Source organism: Ascaphus truei, chromosome 5 (genome assembly GCF_040206685.1).
Source record: "Ascaphus truei isolate aAscTru1 chromosome 5, aAscTru1.hap1, whole genome shotgun sequence".
NCBI lineage: Eukaryota > Metazoa > Chordata > Amphibia > Anura > Ascaphidae > Ascaphus > Ascaphus truei.
This window is the reverse complement of record NC_134487.1, coordinates 241,132,391-241,158,217: the sequence shown is the minus strand read 5'-3', so window position 1 is coordinate 241,158,217 and position 25,827 is coordinate 241,132,391. Positions and strand designations below refer to the sequence as shown.

Sequence of the window (25,827 nt, the reverse complement as noted above, 5' to 3'; positions counted from 1 at the left end):
TTTCCCTGCTAGAGAACTGCAGAACGTCGCTCCATAAACCCCTTCCCTGCTTGAGAACTGCAGAGCATCGTGCTATAAACCCTATCCCTGCTAGAGAACTGCAGAACGTCGCTCCATAAACCCCTTCCCTGCTTGAGAACTGCAGAGCATCGTGCTATAAACCCTATCCCTGCTAGAGAACTGCAGAACGTCGCTCCATAAACCCCTTCCCTGCTAGAGAACCGCAGAGCGTCACTCCATAAACCCATTCCCTGCTTGAGAACTGCAGAGCATCGCTCCATTAACCCCCTTCCGTTAGAGAACTGTAGAGCGTCGCTCCAATAACCCCTCCCCTACTAGAGAACTGTAGAGCATCGCTCCATAAACCCCTTCCCTGCTAGAGAAATTGCAGAGCATCGCTCGATTAACCCCCTTCCCTGCTAAAGCACTGCAGAGTGTCACTCCATTAACCTCTTCCCTGCTAGAGAACTGCAGAACGTTGCTCCATTAACCCCTTCCCTGCTAAAGAACGAACTGCAGAGCGTCGCTCCATAAACCCCTACCTTGCTATAGAACTGCAGAGCATCGCTCCATAAATCCCTTCCTTGCTAGATAACTGCAGAGCATCGCCCCATTAACCCCTTCTTTGCTATAGATGTGCACTGCGTTGCCCAATTAACCCATTCTCTGCTAGAAATTTGCATACCGTCAGTCCATTAACCCTTTATTTGCTAGAGCTCTGCAGTGTCTCTATTAACCCCTTCTCTGCTAGAGAACTACAGAACGTCGCCCCATTAGCTCCTTCCCATTTGGAGGCTGCCTCTTGAGCTCCCTCTCTTGGTCATACTGCGGCACTGTGGCAGGGACAGGGTGACCAATCGCAGCGCAGGAAGTCCTCTGAGTGGACCAATTAGACACGGTGATGAGGAACAGGAAGCGGCAGCGGCTGCAGGGAAGATGAGGCGTGAGGAACTGGAGCTGGGAGTGAGAGGCTCAGTCTATGTGTGTATATATATATATAGTTATAAGAGCAGGCTACTATATATATATAGATATATATATTAACATAGTGCTCTATACTGTGTGTATATAGGAATATGCAGTATACTGTATATATATATATATATAAAATGTAGGAACGGTACTGCTCTATACAGTGTTTATATAGGAGCAGGCAACTGTATACGGTGTATGGGAACATGCTTCTCACGTGTGCTTTAAATGTATGTAGAAAATGGTATATACAATATATTTATATATTGCATGTGTGTATATATAAATATCTTTATATAGCGCCATTAATATATATATAGTGCTTCACAATAGTAAATATATATATATATATTACATACACACAGTGTATGCATGTACGTACGTACGTGTGTTTACACACACACACGATAATCATACAAAACATACTGCATAATGTGTATAACACACATTCGAAATACAGGGCTGTGCTCTCGTTCTGATAGTTTCTTGTTGCAGGGAAGAGAGTTCTGCTTTGGGGAGGATCGGAAACCGTACAGATGTGAGATAGGATACTGCTGCGGAGACACGGAGTGCTGCACCTATTACTATGAACTGTGGTGTAAGAGCCCTGTATATGTTTCTATGAGCTGTTTAAGAGGCGTAGTCTTATAATACAGAGAGTAAGAGAGCGGTATATTTTAATATGAACTGTGTAATGCACAGTGTTATAATACATGGTGTAAGACCCCAGTACATATACCAATGAGCTCTGTAATGCACAGTCTTATAATACGGAGTGTAAGAGTGCTGTGTATATTCTTATGAGCTGTGTAAGAGCGCTGGATATATTTTCCCAGTCTCTCTTTCTGCAGGGTTCTGGCTGGCCTGGACCCTGATTATCATGGCGGGATGTTGCTGTGCGTATCGTCACCGCAGGGTCAAACTGAGGCATCAGCAGGAGCAGAGGCAGCGGGAGATCAGCCTCATGGCATATCAAGGCGTTGCCCCTTCCCAGACTGCTTTAGGTAAACGCCTGCCCTGTAGTGCCTGATCTTGTGTAGGATTTTATAAGGTTACCGTATTGCTATTTATTTTTACTTTCAGATATTTGTTTTATAGCTCTTAACTTACACGTGCAAACATGTTTTTATCTGTGGGAGGGAGGGGAGAGCAGGTTGGTTGGGTACAAAATACAACGTTCTGGGTTCATTTTATCATTGGCAACGTTTTGAGAACACATACACCTGATGAAAGAGCAGGTGCTACGGAAATGGCTTGCACTGCTACCTACATCTATGCCCAATTTGGGCTAAAAGTTACTAATATTAGCATTAAAACCATGAGTGGATAACAGCAGCCATCTTTAAAAATTGCCCTGAATTTGTGAATTCAGAAGCGGATCTTTCTGGAAGGCTGCAGCATCAATATGAGAGATATTGTTATAGACTAGAAGTATAAAAAAAATAGGGTCTACGTATTAATAAGTTGGTCTGTTCCGATTTGCATGTTATTAATGTGAATCGCACCTTATGTATAAAGAGTATACATATTTGTCACACACATTGCTGCGCTTTTGTTGTGCAACCAACACACTACCTACGCCACCCTTTTAGGTGACAGAAAATGATCAAGAGAAGTAACAGAAGCCACACATTCCTTAACATGTAGGCTCCCACTTGCTCCATAGATCCCTCATCCTGTCAGAAACGTGCATGAAACTGATGAAATAGGTATTATTAAATTGCATGTATATTTCTGAGCGAGTTGCGACAAAATAGTGTTGATGCACTGGGCCCAAGGTGTTGCAAATTATAGCTGTGGAGCTAGCCCTTTTAGGTCTGGCATTTCAAGTTGGGGCAAGAGCAGAAGAGGGGAGGAATTATTTGGGGGATGTTTACTGCTCTTGGAAGCTGTGGTTGCACAGCTGTGCTCCACATGTCCTGCAGTCTTCTGTGCATCTGACCTGTGTGTGTTGTCTCTGCAGAGCCCTGGTTGAGCTGCAAACTCCCTTCTTACGATGAGGTGACACAGCAGCCTCCCACACCTCCCCCACCCTACTGTGAGACACTGGGGGGCCCCACCATGGGCGAGGAATGTTCTCCTTTCAATGGGACCACATCTACCTGCTTGAATCTTGCGTGCCTGGAGCGGGGGTGTCTGACAGAGGCACAGGGACCCTCCTCTTTTTCGACTGCTGCTATGGGGAGGACACAGCCTTGGGAGGCCACGACGTCCCCCCCTCAGTCACACCATGGGGACCTGGAGGAGGGGGGAGTGAGCTCCGAGCGTAGGCGTCATATCACGGGGGACTCCGGGATAGAGGTGTGTGAGCAGGAAGAGGAGGCAGTTTCCCAGAGTGTGAGGGGAGAGGGATGTAAAAGTGGGGAAGAGGAGACGGGAGCTAAGGGAGATCAGAGAGTGGGGAGAGGATGGGGAGGGGTAAAGCTCTTAGAGGGAGAGCATCTGTCCGAAAGGATGACCAATTCCTAGTGCTGCAGCTGGGCAGTGACACCTGAGCAGTGTCCTGTCAATGGAACCCACGTGCTGCATTATAGGAAGGGACTATCCTAAGGACACATTCACAAGGGCTTTTACTGCAGGGGGAACAGGAGGCTTAGCCAGCCCTGATAACCCCCTACCCCCCCCCCCTCTCTTGGCACTATCCTTGCACTGATGGCCTCTTATTACAAAGCTTTTGCACTTTGTTTTTGTAAACTTATAATCGGATTTTACAGACAATCCAAGTTCTGTTTTTTTGTTTTTAGGTTTAGACATTTTGTTAGTAAGTTCTTGGGACAAGGACTTCTTTTCCTTATGGTTTTTACTTTTACATTTGAAGCACTTATTCCCATTTATGTCTCATTCTGTCGCGTGTGTTACTGCTGTGAAGCGCTATGTACATGGATGGCGCTATACAAATAAAGATATACAGTACAGAAATCAGGAAGCAGCATCTTCACCATTAGGCCAATCTCCCAGGGGGGAGTACTTAAAAATAAACAAGGTTAATTATGACCTAAGCCTTTTCCTGATTCCAAAACAAACACTACTTAACCCATCGAGTGCTGAGGGTGTTTGTACACCTGCGTGCTGAAGACATTTTTGAGCATTCAATGATAAATCCATAAATTACTCAATATAAACCTACTTAAATATATTTATCTTTCGGTAGAACCTGTTGATTGTAATTCTATCTGTGATTTAATGTTATTTTCCCAACATTTCACAGAAATTGTATTCCAACTGCTAAAAAATGCATGCTTTCGGCTGCGCTTATAGTGCCGGCGACGTCGCGGCAAAACAAATGTATTGCCGCTGTCGCGTGCGCTTATAGTAAGCGCGACAAGAGCGATGCAGGCGGCGCAAATTTCTGAAGCCTGTCATTTGATTTTTCAGAGGCTGTCGCCACGTGACAGCCTCTGAACCAATCAAAGACCTGGTCGCCTGCGACGTCGCCGGAAAGCGAATTACAACTTTCGATAGCGGCGACAGGTGATGTCATCCGTCGCGCGCACTATAAGCGCGGCCTTATACCAAAATCTTAGACACATTTAAAATAATTTTAATAAGGCAACAATCCACAAAGTCCGTTAAGTGGCTTAACCTAATTTAACGTTATCTTCAAAGGCTAATATAAGTAGAAATCAGATATACAGATGCTGTTTTTGCATATAATTAGCGGTGTGGATATAAGTCAACCTCACAGAAAAGAACATCCGTCGCTGTGTTAGGTAACATTATGAGCACCACTCGCCCAACGCCTCAGTGGATCTAACCCTTTATCGTCTTGCTTACAGATGGGGGGGGGGGGAATAAAGTCTCAACAATGACACTTCTGGGAACACAAATAATTTATTAAAATGCAGACATGAGAACAAAAGGAGGTCAAAATGATAAAATGCTGAGGAGATTGTTCTCATATTCACAGCTTAAAACTCAACGCTGCCGCCCTACCTATGTGCATTCATTAACCCTGTCCTTGCAAGTAGGGCATTAAAGTGCCCCTTTGGCAGTGAAAAGGTTAATAGTGTCAGTTCATTCTTACAGCAGGGGAAGCTTTCTCTTGCTGTGCAAAAGATTGTAATGCACTGTACAATAATAATGAGTATCACGGTGGACCCCCAATGACTAAACAGAATTGAAAAGTAACCCTTTTCAAGAATCGTTACGTTTTATCCTCTAACCTCCAGTAATACCGAGGGCCCACAAGTGTAGTGGTTTCTGTATTCTTTTTTTTTTTTAACGGGGGTACAGGCCATCGGGATGGGTCTCCGCAAATTATAAATGTCCCCTCGTGCACAAGGTGGGTTCTTATGATCTTTAGGCCGTTTGATATGTATAATTATATTACAGAATCACTACCTGAACAAAAGGCACATATATTGAGTGACAAGTTTAATGAAAAATCCCTTCCCCCCTTCCCATTCATTAGGAAGTACGACGCATGAAATGAAGTATAAAAAGCCTTGTTTTCATGCTACGTACATCCAACGCCACTGAAAGTCTTTTATAAAACTGCAGTGTATCAACGCTGCTGCTTCTTCACCCTGATGCATAAAGCACGTCAGTTTTTACACTAGCTCTTAAAAAGCTAGTTTTTCTTGCAGTTTGTGCACATTTTGTATCTTTTAAATCCCACTCACCAGCTTGCATCTGAAATATTGTGTGCATAAAGAAAAATCCCTGCTGTACCACAAATGTCATATTGTATTACAGTTTTGCATGCTAAGAGATAAGAGCACTTGGAATGACAGGTTAGCTGTTTGCCAACAAAAGGTTGCTTAGCACATAAACATCGTTAAGTTGTGGCTGCTGTTGGCTGAGCATCTCCCCCCCCCCCCCCAAAAAAAAGAACCCAGCTCTGTCGTTTTACTCAGGCATGCAAGGTTAGCTCATTCGTTGGAGCGCCGAGATCTGGTCTTCAGTTGCACAGAAGCTGTTAAACAGGCTTCAGCCCCACAGTTAAACCAAACCCCAAATAGGCAAGCAGACCAAGGTAGGAATTAGGCATGAGCAATGAAGAGACTGCACGACACCTGACCCCTCATCTCCCTCGAACACCCAGTAGTAATGCACACACAGCAGCTAGTCGGGTTTCACAATTACATCCCTGGATCTGCCAACCCTGAGCAGAAACATTGAAGCAGCAGTATGTTTTAATAATGAACATGCTGCACTGTGTATTCATACTGTGCATCTCTGACATTGACAGTATTATTGAAGGTATAAAGGGCCTGTGATGCCCCTTATATTGACGAGTAGTCCTATATTTTAAATAATCTCCCCCATCCTCTTAGATTACATAGAGCACTGTATGTATTTATTTAATAGAACAGGCCTTCCGCACACTGATGTATTCTTAGAGGGATGTAGAGAATACATCAACATTTTTTTGTTATTCTGTAAGTAAAAGAAGCCTTAGCTGGAAGGCAGGTGCACAGTGATATACAGTACTGTTTTACAGTGCTGCATTTCATTTTCTTTGGATGTGTGCGCAGCAGGTGGCTGCTTGAGACACAGGGCATTCATTCAACACTGAACCAAAACTAAGCATAGCTATTACTAACATTAACCCTTTCAAAGCAGTGCAAGCCCCTCTTTCACACAAGAGATTTGTAGTTTACTGCAGTGGTTTTTAACCCCCGTCCAAAATGTGTAACGTTGGAGGAAACCCCAATTCGTTAATCCCAAGTACAAAAAAAAAATATTCATGTGGTAGGGCTTATATTTTCCAAATGACCAACAGTTTTCTATATTATATATGATATCATCATGTGAGGTTTTTTTTTTTTTTTAAATACAGCAAAATAAAACGATTGCATTTTGAATGATAAAATGTAAGCATCTACCAAATTTGGTTTTGGGGGGGGGGCCATGTAGCTGCTTGCTGAACCCCGTGCTTCAGGGAACACTTTGAAAAGCCCCTGGTTTTATTGTCAAGTTTACAAAAAGTCGGCTAAGTGACATCAATCATAGCTGTGCTGATCGAAGTAAATCTTGCTCAGGGATCAGTTTTGCTCCGTGTAAATGAAGCAGAACTCTGAGGAAGTAGGCAGCAAATTAAAGGGCTGGTTTAAAATATGGTGAATCTTCAGCAGCAGTTTATAGAAAAACAAAAACAAAAAACAGTGTTTCAAAAAAGGAAACGGTTTCACAAGAGGCAGCTGGGCTGAGGAGGACCCAATCTTGCCCCTGGCAGGGAGGCTGCAGAGTACCTAGGTAGGTCACAGCTTTAACTTCTAGTGTGCCAGTGTCTTTAACCTGTGCCAGCTCACAAGTGAGTCCCATCAGTGCCTGCTGAGTGGCAGTACCCCCCACAGCCGGGTGAGGGCTTGGTATGTTGTGGGCAGGCATCAGTAGAAATGCTTCCGGCTTCTCTCCTGCCACTTGTTGTACACGATGAGCCCAATAACGCCAGCAAAGACCAGGCCCACCAGGGAGAAGAAGATGATGAGGAACAGGGCAAAACCACTCATGGGCTCGGTGGGAGTCTCCACTGGAGAGGAGAAGAAAAGGTAAATAAGTAAAGAGAAACATGGAAGCATATCGTGAATGAAAAAAAAGTTGAGAAATGGAGACAGAATAAAAGGAGAGAATTAAAATAGTGTCATGAGAGGAGGACTGTATACGTGTTAGTCAATTGACATTAGGCTCTTTCAGGTCAGGATCCCTCTCCCCTGTTCACCTCCGGGCAGTTTCAGGTTGTCCACACTTGGTGTGAACACCTCCTTATCCTGCTTCTCCTCTGCGGGCGAGCGCGCCACGGTCAGCTGGTACAGCTTGAGGGAGATGATGTCGTGGTTATCTGCAGAGAGGACGGGATGCAGTGTGATGCTTTCTAATACAGCTCAGCTCCCTCGGCCATTGAAGGAATTCACACTCATTGTACAGCTGAACCCCGTTATAAACACGGTCATCGGGGTCCACTCGATCCGACCGTGTTATAACCGGGATCGCGCTAAAAAAAAAACAAAACAATGGCCGCCACGATCAGGGACTCCACGTCCGCCCGGTGTCGCAGCGGCAGACCCCCTCCCCCCACCCCCCGGTAGCACTACCCAGCATCTGCGGCAGCTGATCTGTGGGCTTTGCAGTAAGTGTGCGAGAGGAGGGGGGGGGAGAGAGCAGGGGAGGATCTCACAGAGTCAGGAGAAGCCGGGATGTCAGCTGTCTCTGAGTCCCCCGGCCAGGAACCAGCTCCCTTCTCTCCTCCCCCACAGCGGACGTATGGGGTGTGTGTGTGTGTTTATATAAAACACTGTGTGCCTCAGGTTAATAAACACCAGCTCCATGTCCCCTGCTTCCCACAGTGTGTTATTGTCCCATATCCCATTCCCAGCCCCAACAATGGCCCCTGGAGCTGACGTCCCCACACTGATTTGATCCTTCTCAGCCACCGTATAGCCCCCTTCCCTGTTTGTATACAGAGCTGTGTGCTGCCTGTGCCCTGAACAGCCACATACAGCACAGGTAACAACACCCTCACTGCTGTGTGTGTATATGAGTGTGTGCAAGTTTGCCCAAAAACGGGAGCCACACTCGCACTGCGTTATAAGCGGATCGCGCTATAAACGGGGTTGAGCTGTATTTCATCAACCGGTTTCAAACATTTTTTTTTTTTTTTTAAATCTGTATTTAACCCTTAATCTGCCAGAAGACGAGCAACCCATCGCTGGCCTCTGGCAGTGAAAGGGTTAGGGGCAGACCTAGGACCATAGTAAACTAATTGCAGTGACATTTAATGAGTTAAATGCAGGTGATTGACTCCGTTAAAAATAAAACACTTTTAGATGTACAAGATCTCCACGGCAATCAAATGTTTTGGGGTGTTTCTTTCTCTCCCTCCTTCCTCCCCCCACCTTAATCTATCCTCTTTTGTGATAAAACCGTTTGTAAGCTGTTGTATCTACAGCGAGATTGTTCACCCTGACTTTTTTTCCCCTTTATTTTTGGTTTGAACTGATTATGCTGCCGTCGCAGATTAAGGTACAAGAATTTCCAGGTCGTCACATTTACAAATGCAAATTCACACAGACGTCCCTCTAAAAATCTGTTTTTTAATAAATGAAGCAGGTAAGTGACAGAGTCTTGCTTTTTTGCCCCATTACATTGGTCTGGCCCTTTAAAGTGCCATTATAAAAATCAGCAGTAATGTGTTTGCATGGGGAAGAGAATTCTAAAGGGGACTTCACTGTAGTGTGTATGCTGTAAGAGTGTGCTTTGTGAAGAGGTGATCACCTTTGTGCGTGGGGAGGTTTGACGTTAATGGACCTTGTAAAAAGACTTATCACTGTGAGAGAAACTGCATCTAAATCCAGCAGTGTGATGGTTAATTGCACAGAGGCAATCAACCAGACTCCACCTGGCTGATTAGGACTCTTAGAAAAAGCCTGATGTGAGAAACAGGAGATTCCTTAGCTCACATTTGGGCTGACATAAGGAGAAAGAGAGGACTGCAGCGATTTCCTTAGCCCACAACTGGGCTGACCTGAGGAAAAGATGATGTCTTGATGCACACAGAAAGAATGTATGCCGACAGCAAGACAAGGGGACAGAAACCTCTATATCTGGACACAGAGTGCCATAGCACACAAGGATGCTGACCCAGGAGAACAGAGAGGCATTCTCCTACAGCTACAACAGATAAGAAACATATACATCTATCTAATTTGTGAGCACATTCACATCTCAGACAGGTCTGCAACCCTGCCTTTCAACCATGTAATTTCCCAGAATCCCTTGCTGCAGTGGAAGCACTGTATGCTAGGTGATAATGGTTGCAGCACCTGTCTAAGACATGTGAATGTGCTCACAAATTATATAGATAGATCTATCTATCTATCTAATTTGTGAGCACATTCACATGTCTTAGACAGGTGCTGCAACCATTATCACCTAGCATACAGTGCTTCCACTGCAGCAAGGGATTCTAGGAAATGACATGGTTGAAAGGCATGGTTGCAGACCTGTCTAAAACATGTGAATGTGCTCACAAGTGATTTTTTTTATTGGCTATATGTTAACAGTGGAAGTTTTTTGTTGCCTTTTTCACCCACCATAACTTAAAAATGTGTATGAGATATATATAGATATATATATATATTAGTGGTAGCCAGCTTAGCTACCCACCCAGTTAGAAAGGGCTGGAGTAAAGGTTTAGTTATTCTCTAAAGTGGACTACGCCTTATTTTGTTTGTTTTGTATGTTTTTCCTTGTTAAAGGAACAGGAGCAATAAAGCCAAGATATTTCACCCTAATCGGTCCCCATTAAATGTACCTCTGCACAAATCTCATACAGACCTGGAGAAAGAGACGTCACAGATTCCTACCTGACAGATCCCCGGTGACTGCAGAGGTACCAAAGAAATATCCGCGGGGCAGACGAACGCCAGGCACGTCTAGGCAGTCCTTCCACTCCTGCTTCCCGTCTAGGTCAATCATGATCTGAAGGAGGGGAGGCAGGAAAAGAGACACTGTCTGAGAGGGTAGCAAGAAGAGACAGCGATGAAGATAGGTAGCAGAAAAAAGAACCATGGTACAGAAGACACTGAGAGGGACAGGGAGATTCAAAGGAGGGGGGAGGAGACAGTGAAAGTTAAGAATAGGGAGCGACGCTCTGAAAGTGGGGTGAAACAGACAAGTGCGGTCAAAAGGGAGCAAGAGGTTATATTATGAAAAAATGAGGCGCAAGAGTGTTGGATGTCTCACTGTGAGCCGGCGCTTCACGTAGCGGATCACCAGGAAGGTGTCGTGGTTGAGGTTGCGTACGATGGCGGTGCAGCCCCCGATCTCAGTGGGGCGACCATCCCTGCTGTGATCATACGTAAGGGACCCGTTATTCACCATCGCAGACACGTACGGAAAGATGCGCTGTGGGGACAGGTGAGATTAGGACATGTTAGGGGGTGCAGGGATGTGACACTTTAGGGCGTCATAGGGGCACACTGACTGTTCAGCAAATCCATCCAGTGACAAGATGACACAAGAACCTATATCTCCTGTCTCTCCATTCCATTGCTGTGTGACAGTCACTTAAGTGTGTCCATTCTCTTAAGTGTGTCACTTAAATAGAAAGGACCTATTGTCTGTTGGGCGTCTGTCCCTTTCCATGTAGAGCGACAGTGACAAGGGGGCCTACATACCAACGGTGTCTGTCCCTTTTCATGCAAGTCTATTTATATTCCAGTGTGTGTTACTGAGCAAATAACCTTTCTACAATCTTCAGTATTATCACCACAATACAAAGGGGTAAGATGCAGAACATTATTTCAAATAATGTGACTAGGAAATAAACAAGTTAAAGCTGCAGTTCAAGCTGCCGTTTAGAAAAAAAAATATTTATTAATTAAGTATTATGGGAAATGTAGTTCTGGAATATGATTGACTGGGCAGTTACTAGATACAATTGGTGCACTGCTAGAGAGAGGGCGGGGCTCAAGAGTCAGAGCCTATCAGAAGGGGAAGGGGGCTGTCACTTTGTAAATGCTTCCTACTTTAGAAACATAAAAAATGTCTTTAAAACATTTTTTTTTTAAATGCTACAAGTATTTTCTCATAGTACAGAACTGATTTATAAAAAAAAAACACATGTAGGATATTGCATGAACTGCTGCTTTAAAGCCTCTACAAACCAAATCATAACAAAACGCCACTTCCTAAAACACAACAAACAAAAGATATATAAAAGAAGAGTGAGGGCTCTATATTCCCACTATGCAACAAATAAAACAGAAATAAGGATTTCTTATGTGGCCTTACATGTGATCAACTTAAAATATATCATTTAAAAGAAATCTCTAATATTTGATAAATATTAGAGATAATTGCCCTTACATTGTGTGTGGTGTGTCATTTCATTGTTTATCCCCCACCCAGAGGAATAATGAAAAGACTGCGAGTTGGACAGAAGGGGCAACAGACATGCAGTGCTGGACAGGGAGGGGGAGGGGAGACGTACAGTATACAGAGATATCAGTGAGCTACCTGAATCCCTGGGGTATATCTCTTCTTCTGAGACTGGCATCCCGAAGCAAAGGGAAGAGAGCACACAGCAACACGCAAACAGTACAGCTTAGTAACACAGATGATGCAGATACAACTCCCAATACATGCAAAAGAGCAGCACTGCTCTGACCTCAAATTAACCTTTTGATAGCTTTGCAATGCATTGCGAACTTCTCCGGCAGTGGGTGGGGGTAATAGAACCTCCCTTCTTTGCAGGAGGGGAGTGACCATCAAGATAACCCAACTCCTTAAGGGCTCAGTCAAGGATCACATGGGACACCTCAACCCTAACCCAGGGACAAGTCATCTCCTAGGGGACTATTTCTACAGGAGTAAGGCTGAGTTTATAGTGGAGAGTGGCCCTGCTCTCCAGCGCTGATGCTCACCTCTCGCTTACCAAGCGGCTGCTTTTCATGTTCTTGCCCCTCAGACAGAGCGTGTGCTCTGGTAGGCGGGGCTTGTGGGGCGGAGGCGGGACAGGGATCTGTGTGATGGATATATATGTATGATATATATAGGATATATAGATATATATATAGATCTATCCAAAATATATTCATCACTAGCTGATATATCCGGCGTTGCCCGGGATGTAAATCCGTAATAGGTAGTATTATGTATAAAAAGGGGAACAATAGGTTGACTATTTGGTGGAAAGGTTGTATAATAATGTTGAAAAGAAACATGGAAGAAAATGTAATACGATGTTGTTTAAAAATGGTTTATTGTAAACACACCACAGTACAATGTATATTTTGGTGACATAAATGATGTAAACGGTGAGGTGTGTGTCCCGTTAGGGTGTGATCGGGTGTGAGGCGGCGGGTGGGTGTTCAGTACGGGTGGCGGGTGGGTAGTGAGTGCTGGCTGTGGGTGGGGGTCCCGCTAGGGTGTGAGGCGGCGGGTGTCTGGTGAGTGCGGGCGGCACCTGGTCAGCGATGTTGGTGCGTAGGGCGGGAGGCGGCAGGCGTGTGTCGAGTGTGTCGGGTGGGTGAGAGGCGGCGGGTGTATGTCGAGTGGGTGAGAGGCGGCAGGTGTCTGTTGAGTGCGAGCGGCGACTGTGGGGCGCAGGGTTGTGAGGCGGCGGGTGGGTGAAAGGCAGAGGCGGGAGGCGGCGTGAGGGGAAGGAAGGGGGGTGGGGGTGTGTGTCTGTCACGGTGCGCGTGTGTCACGGTGCGCGTGTCTGTCACGGTGCGCGTGTCTGTCACGGTGCGCGTGTCTGTCACGGTGCGCGTGTCTGTCACGGTGCGCGTGTCTGTCACGGTGCGTTGGGGGGGGGGTCAAAAACGGAGCTGGGCAAAAACGGTGCTGGTTTTTGAATGTATTTATTGGGTAAGGATCAGTCAGATCAGGGAACAATGGCCGCTCTGGGGTCTAAGCTCATTTCTGAGCTGCGCTCTGATTGGAGGCTGTGTGGTCACGTAACCACACCTCCTCCCCAGCAAGCACAGAAACACAGATTTGCCTGTAGCTGGAAGCTGAGCGAGGTTCAGCAAGCGTGAGCTTTCACTCAGAATGGCACCATAACATATAATGGGTCTCTGAATATATGCTAAGCGCGCCTCAGCAAGCGTAGTGCCACTATAAACTCAGCCTTAGCTTCATGATAATGTCATTACCACTGAAGTGGGTGAATCCAGTTTGAATCTCAATGTCAAGTCTCCTTATGATCTTGGGCAATTTACTTTACCCCAGTGTGCCATAGGCACCCAATTTAGGATTGCACGCTCTTCAGGGCAGGGACCGATTGTGCCTAAAAATTATCTGTGTACAGCACTATGTACACTGTCGGAGCTATACAATATCCTCATTAGAATACTAGAAGCCCAGGAACACACACAGATCCTCACCTCGTGCTGCTTCTCCTCATTAGGATACGTATCCACAAACACGCCCAAGCCCATAAAGCTATCTTTACTCCCGAACACAGGGCCTGGGACAGAGAGCAGAGGGGTCAGTGCAGGGCAGGGAGAGGGACCTAATTAATGGTAATAATGTAGAGATCTGCATTACCCGGCTGCATCTTGTCCTTGGTGTACCAGATGGCAAAGCCGTCCCCATTGAGGTTCTTTTTGCCCTGCCCGTGGATTTTGAAGTGAACCTGCAGCTCCCAGTCCCTAAGGTAGCAAGGCTGAAATAAAAGACACGCGGTGAGACACGCACACACACAGTGAGACACACACACACTTGGTTCCTATCTCCTCACTGCAGCTGCAATATGGGATACTCCGTGTGATGCACACTCAGTGACAGGTGTGAGTTGGGGTGAGAGGAGATTCTAACTGTTTCCATCCTCTCACCATGGATATAAGAGCAGAGGCACCCAGAGGGTGATACTCCAAAACCCAGACACTAGTCCCAAGCAAGTGCCTCATCAAGAACAAGTTTCCCCAGTAAGAATATCACCCTCCTGCTGGTGACAGGTGGCAGGACACCAGTGCCATGGTAGGCAGATGGCTGTTCTTACCACACGGTTCCAGACGGCCCCCTGCTTGCTTTGCATGTCTGGGGTCAGCCGCACATACTGTGGGGTCACCAGAGCGTTTCCCATCAAATCCCACAGGGAGGAGGAGGATGAGCCCACTCCTGAAACAGATACAGGCTTGTCATCAATATTCACAAAGAAAGAACAGGGACCCCAACACCCACCAACAGAGAGGACCTTCCCAAAAACAATCCCCCAATAAGAAGCCTCCCACCCACAAGATGCCCATATTACCCTTCAGCCCTGATAAGGGGCCTCATACATCACCTCAAATTATCTATCCCATCATTCCTCCATATCCCATGCACTTGCCTCTCCCAATGTGCTCTATGTATTTCTGCCCCTTCTCCCTCAGATTCCCTTTTCTCACATCCTTGACTCTCCCCCTGTCTATCACTCTTCATCTACATGTCTCTCCACCCCCCCCAATGTCCTCCTCTCTCCGTATCTCCACCCCCCCAATATGTCCTCTCCGTGTCTCCACCCCCCGAATATGTCCTCTCCGTGTCTCCACCCCCCCCCAATATGTCCTCCTCTCTCCGTGTCTCCAACCCCAACCCCAATATGTCCTCCCCTCTCCGTGTGTCTCTCCCTCCCCCAATATGTCCTCCTCTCTCCGTGTCTCTCCACCCCCCCATATGTCCTCCTCTCTCCACCCCCCCATATGTCCTCCTCTCTCCTTGTCTCTCCCCCCAATATATCCTCCTCTCTCCGTGTCTCTCCCCGCCCAATATGTCCTCCTCTCTCCGTGTCTCCCCCCCCAATATGTCCTACTCTCTCCGTGTCTCTCCCCCCCAATATGTCCTCCTCTGTCCGTGTCTCTCCCATCCCCAATATGGCCTCCTCTCTCCCCCCCCAATATGTCCTCTCTCCCCCCCCCCCCAATATGTCCCCCTCTCTCCGTGTCTCTCCCCCCCCAATATGTCCTCCTCTCTCCCCCCCAATATGTCCTCCTATCTCCCCCCCACAATATGTCCTCCTCTCTCTCCCCCCCCAATATGTCCTCCTCTCTCTCCCCCCCAATATGTCCTCCTCTCTCTCCCCCCCAATATGTCCTCCTCTCTCTCCCCCCCCCAATATGTCCTCCTCTCTCTCCCCCCCCAATATGTCCTCCTCTCTCTCCCCCCCCCAATATGTCCTCCTCTCTCTCCCCCCCCAAATATGTCCTCCTCTCTCTGCCCCCCCAATATGTCCTCCTCTCTCTGCCCCCCCAATATGTCCTTCTCTGTCTGCCCCCAATATGTCCTCCTCTCTCCCCCCCCCAATATGTCCTCCTCTCTCCCCCCCAATATGTCCTCCTCTCTCCGTGTCTCTCCCCCCCCCAATATGTCCTCCTCTCTCCGTGTCTCCACCAACCCCAATGTCCTCCTCTCTCCGTGTCTCCACCCCCCCCAATATGTCCTCCTCTCTCCGTGTCTCCACCCCCCCAATATGTCCTCCTCTATCCGTGCCTCCACCCCCCATATGTCCTCCTCTCTCCGTGTCTCCACCCCCAATATGTCCTGTGTGTCTCTCCCCCCCCCAATATGTCCTCCTCTCTCCGTGTCTCTCCCTCCCCCAATATGTCCTCCTCTCTCCGTCTCTCCACCCCCCCATGTCCTCCTCTCTCCGTGTCTCTCCACCCCCCCATATGTCCTCTTCTCTCCGTGTCTCTCCCCCCAATATGTCCTCCTCTCTCTGTGTCTCTCCCCCCCCAATATGTCCTCCTCTCTCCGTGTGTCTCCCCCCCCCAATATGTCTTCCTCTCTCCGTGTCTCTCCCCCCCCAATATGTCCTCCTCTCTCCGTGTCTCTCCCCCCCCCAATATGTCCTCCTCTCTCCGTGTCTCTCCCCCCCCAATATGTCCTCCTCTCTCCGTGTCTCTCCCCCCCAATATGTCCTCCTCTCTCCGTGTCTCCCCCCCCCCAATATGTCCTCCTCTCTCCGTGTCTCCCCCCCCCCCCCCAATATGTCCTCCTCTCTCCGTGTCTCTCCCCACCAATATGTCCTCCTCTCTCCCCCCCAATATGTCCTCCTCTCTCCCCCCCAATATGTCCTCCTCTCTCTCCCCCCCCAATATGTCCTCCTCTCCCTCCCCCCCAATATGTCCTACTCTCCCCCCCCAATATGTCCTCCTCTCTCTCCCCCCCCCAATATGTCCTCCTCTCTCTCCCCCCCCCAATATGTCCTCCTCTCTCTCCCCCCCCCAATATGTCCTCCTCTCTCTGCCCCCCAATATGTCCTCCTCTCTCTGCCCCCCCAATATGTCCTCCTCTCTCTCCCCCCCCAATATGTCCTCCTCTCTCTGCCCCCCAATATGTCCTCCTCTCTCTGCCCCCCCAATATGTCCTCCTCTCTCTCCCCCCCCAATATGTCCTACTCTCTCTCCCCCCCCAATATGTCCTACTCTCTCTCCCCCCCCAATATGTCCTCCTCTCTCTCCCCCCCCCAATATGTCCTCCTCTCTCTCCCCCCCAATATGTCCTCCTCTCTCTCCCCCCCCCCAATATGTCCTCCTCTCTCTGCCCCCCAATATGTCCTCCTCTCTCTGCCCCCCCAATATGTCCTCCTCTCTCTCCCCCCCCAATATGTCCTCCTCTCTCCCCCCCCAATATGTCCTCCTCTCTCTCCCCCCCAATATGTCCTCCTCTCTCTCCCCCCCCCCAATATGTCCTCCTCTCTCTGCCCCCCAATATGTCCTCCTCTCTCTGCCCCCCCAATATGTCCTCCTCTCTCTCCCCCCCCAATATGTCCTCCTCTCTCCCCCCCCAATATGTCCTCCTCTCTCTCCCCACCAATATGTCCTCCTCTCTCTCCCCACCAATATGTCCTCCTCTCTCCCCCCCCCCAATATGTCCTCCTCTCTCTCCCCCCCAATATGTCCTCCTCTCTCTCCCCCCCAATATGTCCTCCTTTCTCCCCCCCCAATATGTCCTCCTCTCCCCCCCCAATATGTACTCCTCTCCCCCCCCAATATGTCCTCCTCTCTCCCCCCAATATGTCCTCCTCTCTCACCCCCCCCAATATGTCCTCCTCTCTCCGTGTCTCTCCCCCCCCCAATATGTCCTCCTCTCTCCGTGTCTCCACCCCCCATATGTCTTGTGTGTTTCTCCCCCCCCCAAATATGTCCTCCTCTCTCCGTGTGTCTCTCCCTCCCCCAATATGTCCTCCTCTCTCCCTGTCTCTCCACCCCCCCATGTCCTCCTCTCTCCACCCCCCATATGTCCTCCTCTCTCCGTGTCTCTCCCCCAATATGTCATCCTGTCCTCCTCTCTCCGTGTCTCTCCCCCCCCAATATGTCCTCCTCTCTCCGTGTCTCCCCCCCCCAATATGTCCTCCTCTCTCCGTGTCTCTCCCCCCCAATATGTCCTCCTCTCTCCGTGTCTCTCCCCCCCAATATGTCCTCCTCTCTCCGTGTCTCCCCCCCCCAATATGTCCTCCTCTCTCCATGTCTCTCCCCCCCAATATGTCCTCCTCTCTCCGTGTCTCTCCCCCCCCAATATATCCTCCTCTCTCCGTGTCTCTCCCCCCCAATATGTCCTCCTCTCTCCGTGTCTCTCCCCCCCAATATGTCCTCCTCTCTCCGTGTCTCTCCCCCCCCCAATATGTCCTCCTCTCCCCCCCAATATATCCTCCTCTCTCCGTGTCTCTCCCATCCCCAATATGTCCTCTCCCCGTGTCTCCCCCCCCCCCAATATGTCCTCTCTCCGTGTCTCTCCCCCCCCAATATGTCCTCCTCTCTCCCCCCCCAATATGTCCTCCTCTCTCCCCCCCCCAATATGTCCTCCTCTCTCTACCCCCCAATATGTCCTCCTTTCTCTACCCCCCAATATGTCCTCCTCTCTCCCCCCATATGTCCTCTCTCCCCCCCATATGTCCTCTCTCTCCCCCCCAATATGTCCTCCTCTCTCTCCCCCCAATATGTCCTCCTCTCTCCCCCCCAATATGTCCTCCTCTCTCTCCCCCCAATATGTCCTCCTCTCTCTCCCCCCCAATATGTCCTCCTCTCTCTCCCCCCCAATATGTCGTCCTCCTCTCTCCCCCCCATGTCCTCCTCTCTCCCCCCCATGTCCTCCTCTCTCCCCCCCCCAATATGTCCTCCTCTCTCTCCCCCAGTATGTCCTCCTCTCCCCCCCCCCAATATGTCCTCCTCTCCCCCCCAATATGTCCTCCTCTCCCCCCCAATATGTCCTCCTCTCCCCCCCAATATGTCCTCCTCTCCCCCCCAATATGTCCTCCTCCCTCCCCCCCCCAATATGTCCTCCTCTCTCCGTGTCTCTCCCCCCCAATATGTCCTCCTCTCTCCGTGTCTCTCCCTATCCCAATATGTCCTCCTCTCTCCGTGTCTCTCCCCCCAATATGTCCTCCACTCTCCGTGTCTCTCTCCCCCCCAATATGTCCTCCTCTCTCCGTGTCTCTCCCATCCCCAATATGTCCTCCTTTCTTCCCCCCCCAATATGTCCTCTCTCCCCCCCCCAATATGTCCTCCTCTCTCTACCCCCCAATATGTCCTCCTCTCTCTACCCCCCAATATGTCCTCCTTTCTCTACCCCCCAATATGTCCTCCTCTCTCCCCCCATATGTCCTCTCTCCCCCCCATATGTCCTGTCTCTCCCCCCCAATATATCCTCCTCCCTCCCCCCCCAATATGTCCTCCTCTCTCCGTGTCTCTCCCCAATATGTCCTCCCCTCTCCGTGTCTCTCCCTATCCCAATATGTCCTCCTCTCTCCGTGTCTCTCCCCCCAATATGTCCTCCACTCTCCGTGTCTCTCTCCCCCCCAATATGTCCTCCTCTCTCCGTGTCTCTCCCATCCCCAATATGTCCTCCTCTCTTCCCCCCCCAATATGTCCTCCTCTCTCCCCCCCAATATGTCCTCCTCTCTCCCCCCCAATATGTCCTCCTCTCTCCCCCCCAATATGTCCTCCTCTCTCCCCCCCAATATGTCCTCCTCTCTCCCCCCCAATATGTCCTCCTCTCTCCCCCCCAATATGTCCTCCTCTCTCCCCCCCCCAATATGTTCTCCTCTCTCCCCCCCAATATGTCCTCCTCTCTTCCCCCCCAATATGTCCTCCTCTCTCCGTGTCTCTCCCCCCCCAATATGTTCTCCTCTCTCCGTGTGTCTCTCCCTACCCCAATATGTCCTCCTCTCTCCGTGTCTCTCCCCCAATATGTCCTCCACTCTCCGTATCTCTCCTCCCCCAATATGTCCCCTCTCTGTATCTCTCCCCCCCCAATATGTCCTCTCTCCGTATCTCTCCCCCCCCAATATGTCCTCTCTCCGTATCTCTCCCCCCCAATATGTCCTCTCTCCGTATCTCTCCCCCCCAATATGTCCTCTCTCCGTATCTCTCCCCCCCAATATGTCCTCTCTCCGTATCTCTCCCCCCCAATATGTCCTCTCTCCGTATCTCTCCCCCCCCCAATGTCCTCTCTCCGTATCTCTCCCCCCCCAATATGTCCTCTCTCCCCGTATCTCTCCCCCCCCAATATGTCCTCTCTCCGTATCTCTCCCCCCCCAATATGTCCTCCTCTCTGTGTCTCTCCCCCCCCCCCAATATGTCCTCCTCTCTCCGTGTCTCTCCCCCCAAAATGTCCTCCTCTCTCCGTGTCTTTCCCCACCAATATGTCCTCCTCTCTCCGTGTCTCTCCCCCCCCCCAATATGTCCTCTCTCCGTATCTCTCCCCCCCCCCCAATATGTCCTCTCGCCGTATCTCTCCCCCCCAATATGTCCTCTCTCCGTATCTCTCCCCCCCAATATGTCCTCTCTCCGTATCTCTCCCCCCCCAATATGTCCTCTCTACGTATCTCCCCCCCAATATGTCCTCTCTCCGTATCTCTCCCCCCCCAATATGTCCTCTCTACGTATTTCCCCCCCAATATGTCCTCCTCTCTCCGTCTCTCCCCCCCAATATGTCCTCCTCTCTCCCCCCCAATATGTCCTCCTCTCTCCGTCTCTCCCCCCCAATATGTCCTTCTCTCTCCCCCCCCCCAATATGTCCGCCTCTCTCCGTGTCTCTCCCTCCCCAATATGTCCTCCTCTCTCAGTGTCTCTCCCTCCCCAATATGTCCTCCTCTCTCCGTGTCTCTCCTCCCCAATATGTCCTCCTCTCTCCGTCTCTCCCCCCCCAATATGTCCTCCTCTCTCCGTGTCTCTCCCCCCCCAATATGTCCTCCTCTCTCCGTGTCTCTCCCCCCCCATTATGTCCCCCTCTCCGTGTCTCTCCCCCCCAAAATGTCCTTTCTACGTATCTCCCCCCCAATATGTCCTCCTCTCTCCGTCTCTCCCCCCCAATATGTCCTCCTCTCTCCCCCCCAATATGTCCTCCTCTCTCCCCCCCCAATATGTTCTCCTCTCTCCCCCCCAATATGTCCTCCTCTCTTCCCCCCCAATATGTCCTCCTCTCTCCGTGTCTCTCCCCCCCCAATATGTTCTCCTCTCTCCGTGTGTCTCTCCCTACCCCAATATGTCCTCCTCTCTCCGTGTCTCTCCCCCAATATGTCCTCCACTCTCCGTATCTCTCCTCCCCCAATATGTCCCCTCTCTGTATCTCTCCCCCCCCAATATGTCCTCTCTCCGTATCTCTCCCCCCCCAATATGTCCTCTCTCCGTATCTCTCCCCCCCAATATGTCCTCTCTCCGTATCTCTCCCCCCCAATATGTCCTCTCTCCGTATCTCTCCCCCCCAATATGTCCTCTCTCCGTATCTCTCCCCCCCAATATGTCCTCTCTCCGTATCTCTCCCCCCCCCCAATGTCCTCTCTCCGTATCTCTCCCCCCCCAATATGTCCTCTCTCCCCGTATCTCTCCCCCCCCAATATGTCCTCTCTCCGTATCTCTCCCCCCCCAATATGTCCTCCTCTCTGTGTCTCTCCCCCCCCCAATATGTCCTCCTCTCTCCGTGTCTCTCCCCCCAAAATGTCCTCCTCTCTCCGTGTCTTTCCCCACCAATATGTCCTCCTCTCTCCGTGTCTCTCCCCCCCCCCAATATGTCCTCTCTCCGTATCTCTCCCCCCCCCCAATATGTCCTCTCGCCGTATCTCTCCCCCCCCAATATGTCCTCTCTCCGTATCTCTCCCCCCCAATATGTCCTCTCTCCGTATCTCTCCCCCCCCAATATGTCCTCTCTACGTATCTCCCCCCCAATATGTCCTCTCTCCGTATCTCTCCCCCCCCAATATGTCCTCTCTACGTATTTCCCCCCCAATATGTCCTCCTCTCTCCGTCTCTCCCCCCCAATATGTCCTCCTCTCTCCCCCCCAATATGTCCTCCTCTCTCCGTCTCTCCCCCCCAATATGTCCTTCTCTCTCCCCCCCCCCCAATATGTCCGCCTCTCTCCGTGTCTCTCCCTCCCCAATATGTCCTCCTCTCTCAGTGTCTCTCCCTCCCCAATATGTCCTCCTCTCTCCGTGTCTCTCCTCCCCAATATGTCCTCCTCTCTCCGTGTCTCTCCTCCCCAATATGTCCTCCTCTCTCCGTCTCTCCCCCCCCAATATGTCCTCCTCTCTCCGTGTCTCTCCCCCCCCAATATGTCCTCCTCTCTCCGTGTCTCTCCCCCCCCATTATGTCCCCCTCTCCGTGTCTCTCCCCCCCAAAATGTCCTTTCTACGTATCTCCCCCCCAATATGTCCTCCTCTCTCCGTCTCTCCCCCCCAATATGTCCTCCTCTCTCCCCCCCAATATGTCCTCCTCTCTCCGTCTCTCCCCCCAATATGTCCTTCTCTCTCCCCCCCCCCCCAATATGTCCGCCTCTCTCCGTGTCTCTCCCTCCCCAATATGTCCTCCTCTCTCAGTGTCTCTCCCTCCCCAATATGTCCTCCTCTCTCCGTGTCTCTCCTCCCCAATATGTCCTCCTCTCTCCATCTCTCCCCCCCCAATATGTCCTCCTCTCTCCGTGTCTCTCCCCCCCCAATATGTCCTCCTCTCTCCGTGTCTCTCCCCCCCAATATGTCCTCCTCTCCCCCCCCCCCAATATGTCCGCCTCTCTCCGTGTCTCTCCCTCCCCAATATGTCCTCCTCTCTCAGTGTCTCTCCCTCCCCAATATGTCCTCCTCTCTCCGTGTCTCTCCTCCCCAATATGTCCTCCTCTCTCCATCTCTCCCCCCCCCAATATGTCCTCCTCTCTCTGTGTCTCTCCCCCCCCAATATGTCCTCCTCTCTCCGTGTCTCTCCCCCCCAATATGTCCTCCTCTCTCCCCCCCAATATGTCCTCCTCTCTCCGTGTCTCTCCCCCCCCAATATGTCCTCCTCTCTCCATGTCTCTCCCCCCCCCAATATGTCCTCCTCCCCCCCCCCAATATGTCCTCCTCTCTCTGTGTCTCTCCCCCCCCCAATATGTCCTCCTCTCTCCGTGTCTCTCCCCCCCCAATATGTCCTCCTCTCTCCGTGTCTCTCCCCCCCCAATATGTCCTCCTCTCTCCGTGTCTCTCCCCCCCTAATATGTCCTCCTCTCTCCCCCCCAATATGTCCTCCTCTCTCCGTGTCTCTCCCCCCCAATATGTCCTCCTCTCTCCGTGTCTCTCCACCCCAATATGTCCTCTCTCCGTTTCTCTCCCCCCCAATATGTCCTCCTCTCTCCGTGTCTCCCCCCCCCCCAATATGTCCTCCTCTCTCCGTGCCTCTCCCCCCCCCCCAATATGTCCTCCTCTCTTCCCCCTCCATGTCCTCTTCCCCCCCCCCCCATGTCCTCCTCTCTTTCCCCCCCCATGTCCTCCTCTCTTCCCCCCCCCATGTCCTCCTCTCTTCCCCCCCCCATGTCCTCCTCTCTTCCCCCCCCCATGTCCTCCTCTCTTCCCCCCCCCCATGTCCTCCTCTCTTCCCCCCCCCCATGTCCTCCTCTCTTCCCCCCCCATGTCCTCCTCTCTTCCCCCCCCCCATGTCCTCCTCTCTTCCCCCCCCCATGTCCTCCTCTCTTCCCCCCCCCATGTCCTCCTCTCTTCCCCCCCCCCCATGTCCTCCTCTCTTCCCCCCCCCCATGTCCTCCTCTCTTCCCCCACCCCCCCATGTCCTCCTCTCTTCCCCCCCCCCCCCCATGTCCTCCTCTCTTCCCCCCCCCCCCATGTCCTCCTCTCTTCCCCCCCCCCATGTCCTCCTCTCTTCCCCCCCCATGTCCTCCTCTCTTCCCCCCCCCCATGTCCTCCTCTCTTCCCCCCCCCATGTCCTCCTCTCTTCCCCCCCCCATGTCCTCCTCTCTTCCCCCCCCCCATGTCCTCCTCTCTTCCCCCCCCCCATGTCCTCCTCTCTTCCCCCCCATGTCCTCCTCTCTTCCCCCACCCCCCATGTCCTCCTCTCTTCCCCCCCCCCATGTCCTCCTCTCTTCCCCCCCCCCATGTCCTCCTCTCTTCCCCCCCCCCATGTCCTCCTCTCTTCCCCCCCCCCATGTCCTCCTCTCTTCCCCCCCCCCCCATGTCCTCCTCTCTTCCCCCCCCCCCCATGTCCTCCTCTCTTCCCCCCCCCCATGTCCTCCTCTCTTCCCCCCCCCCCATGTCCTCCTCTCTTCCCCCCCCCCATGTCCTCCTCTCTTCCCCCCCATGTCCTCCTCTCTTCCCCCCCCCCATGTCCTCCTCTCTTCCCCCCCCCCCCATGTCCTCCTCTCTTCCCCCCCCCCCTCCCCATGTCCTCCTCTCTTCCCCCCCCCCATGTCCTCCTCTCTTCCCCCCCCCCCATGTCCTCCTCTCTTCCCCCCCCCCATGTCCTCCTCTCTTCCCCCCCCCCATGTCCTCCTCTCTTCCCCCCCCCATGTCCTCCTCTCTTCCCCCCCCATGTCCTCCTCTCTTCCCCCCCCCCATGTCCTCCTCTCTTCCCCCCCCCATGTCCTCCTCTCTTCCCCCCCCCCATGTCCTCCTCTCTTCCCCCCCCCCATGTCCTCCTCTCTTCCCCCCCCCCCATGTCCTCCTCTCTTCCCCCCCCCATGTCCTCCTCTCTTCCCCCCCCCATGTCCTCCTCTCTTCCCCCCCCCCCATGTCCTCCTCTCTTCCCCCCCCCCATGTCCTCCTCTCTTCCCCCCCCATGTCCTCCTCTCTTCCCCCCCCATGTCCTCCTCTCTTCCCCCCCCATGTCCTCCTCTCTTCCCCCCCCCATGTCCTCCTCTCTTCCCCCCCCATGTCCTCCTCTCTTCCCCCCCCATGTCCTCCTCTCTTCCCCCCCCATGTCCTCCTCTCTTCCCCCCCATGTCCTCCTCTCTTCCCCCCCCCCATGTCCTCCTCTCTTCCCCCCCCATGTCCTCCTCTCTTCCCCCCCCCATGTCCTCCTCTCTTCCCCCCCATGTCCTCCTCTCTTCCCCCCCCATGTCCTCCTCTCTTCCCCCCCCCCCATGTCCTCCTCTCTTCCCCCCCCCCCATGTCCTCCTCTCTGTCCCCCCCCCCATGTCCTCCTCTCTTCCCCCCATGTCCTCCTCTCTTCCCCCCCCCCCATGTCCTCCTCTCTTCCCCCCCCCCATGTCCTCCTCTCTTTCCCCCCCCCCCATGTCCTCCTCTCTTTCCCCCCCCCCCATGTCCTCCTCTCTTTCCCCCCCCCCATGTCCTCCTCTCTTTCCCCCCCCCCCATGTCCTCCTCTCTTTCCCCCCCCCCCATGTCCTCCTCTCTTCCCCCACCCCATATGTCCTCTCTGCATCTCTCCCCCCAATATGTCCTCTCTTCGTCTCCTCCCCTCTCCATCATCATGTCTTGCTCTCGCTAGTCTCTCCACTCATGTTCTCCTCTCCTTGTCTCTCCAACCTCACCCTGGTAGGGTTTGCTCAGCGAGTGCTCCCTTTTCAGATACTCCTCCGTCTGATCCGCGGCCACCAACGCCCCGAGCAGGAGCACGAGAAGCGGAAGAAGAGAATCTCGGGATCCCCTCCATGGTCTCCACTCCACCTCTTCCACCACCGCCATCTTCCTCCTCTCTCTCCCTTCTCTGCCTCTAACACCGCGCCAGCCAATCACATACCTGACCATCAGACGCAACCATTGGACGCTTCCTGCAACCCTGTCATCCCATTGGCTTCCGGGAGCCCAATCAGCACAGAGAAGGGCGTATCTTACCTTGCTGTAAGGTCAATGGTTGCTGTCGCTGATTGGCTGCTTAATAAAGAGGGCGTGATCATAAAGGCTCATGAGAATTGTGGTTGTTTGTTGACAGACAGTCTCTGAAGACATTTAAAGGGACAACTGGGAGCAGGGTGTGTGTAAATGATTCCTTGTCCTTAAAGCTTCCAAGTTGTTACTGAGAAGGGCCTAGAGAAGAGAATGCTTTAGAGAGCATCACGTCAATGAGAAGGATAGGCTGCGCTTATACTACTGGCTATGCCACTGTCTACGCGACCACGTGACAGCCATCGCCGTAGCTATTGTGATTCCTGCAATCTGGTGCAGGAGACCAATGGAGGGTGACTGGGGTCGTCGCGGAGGCGTGGCCGTGAGCGG

General features: G+C 51.6%; 2 protein-coding genes across 4 annotated transcripts; one reads left to right on the top strand and one right to left on the bottom strand.

The window, feature by feature from the left end:
- Positions 1-875: 875 nt before the first annotated feature.
- Positions 876-8,465, top strand: LOC142495840 (WW domain-binding protein 1-like). Of its 2 annotated transcripts, none has more exons than XM_075601868.1 (4): positions 876-981; positions 1,468-1,570; positions 1,824-1,976; positions 2,936-8,465. In XM_075601868.1, the coding sequence occupies exons 1-4, from the start codon at positions 937-939 to the stop codon at positions 3,439-3,441; spliced, it is 807 nt and encodes a 268-aa protein (XP_075457983.1). In that variant the 5' UTR covers positions 876-936; the 3' UTR covers positions 3,442-8,465. The 2 variants fall into 2 exon arrangements, with proteins under 2 accessions (XP_075457983.1, XP_075457984.1); XM_075601869.1 differs by having other exon boundaries at positions 922-963.
- LMAN2L (lectin, mannose binding 2 like) lies at positions 4,785-25,342 on the bottom strand. 2 transcript variants are annotated; one of them, XM_075601866.1, is made up of 9 exons: positions 25,143-25,342; positions 14,423-14,541; positions 13,969-14,086; positions 13,806-13,888; positions 11,935-11,967; positions 10,660-10,821; positions 10,281-10,395; positions 7,637-7,756; positions 4,785-7,447 (listed from the first exon to the last, which is right to left on the bottom strand). In XM_075601866.1, the coding sequence occupies exons 1-9, from the start codon at positions 25,294-25,296 to the stop codon at positions 7,305-7,307; spliced, it is 1,047 nt and encodes a 348-aa protein (XP_075457981.1). In that variant the 5' UTR covers positions 25,297-25,342; the 3' UTR covers positions 4,785-7,304. The 2 variants fall into 2 exon arrangements, with proteins under 2 accessions (XP_075457981.1, XP_075457982.1); XM_075601867.1 differs by lacking the exon at positions 11,935-11,967 and having other exon boundaries at positions 25,143-25,341.
- Between the last annotated feature and the right edge of the window lie 485 nt (positions 25,343-25,827).

Bases quoted from the DNA above. Each gene is read 5' to 3' on its own strand.
- LOC142495840 (XM_075601868.1), top strand. From the start codon at position 937: ATGAGGCGTGAGGAACTGGAGCTGGGAGTGAGAGGCTCAGTCTAT. The intron at 982-1,467 runs GTGTGTATATAT...TTCTTGTTGCAG, and splicing joins GAGTGAGAGGCTCAGTCTAT to GGAAGAGAGTTCTGCTTTGG. The intron at 1,571-1,823 runs GTAAGAGCCCTG...CTCTTTCTGCAG, and splicing joins CTATTACTATGAACTGTGGT to GGTTCTGGCTGGCCTGGACC.
- LMAN2L (XM_075601866.1), bottom strand. From the start codon at position 25,296: ATGGCGGTGGTGGAAGAGGTGGAGTGGAGACCATGGAGGGGATCCCGA. The intron at 7,757-10,280 runs GTAGGAATCTGT...TCCTCTCTGCAG, and splicing joins AGTCACCGGGGATCTGTCAG to ATAACCACGACATCATCTCC. The intron at 7,448-7,636 runs GTGAACAGGGGA...TCTCCTCTCCAG, and splicing joins CAACCTGAAACTGCCCGGAG to TGGAGACTCCCACCGAGCCC.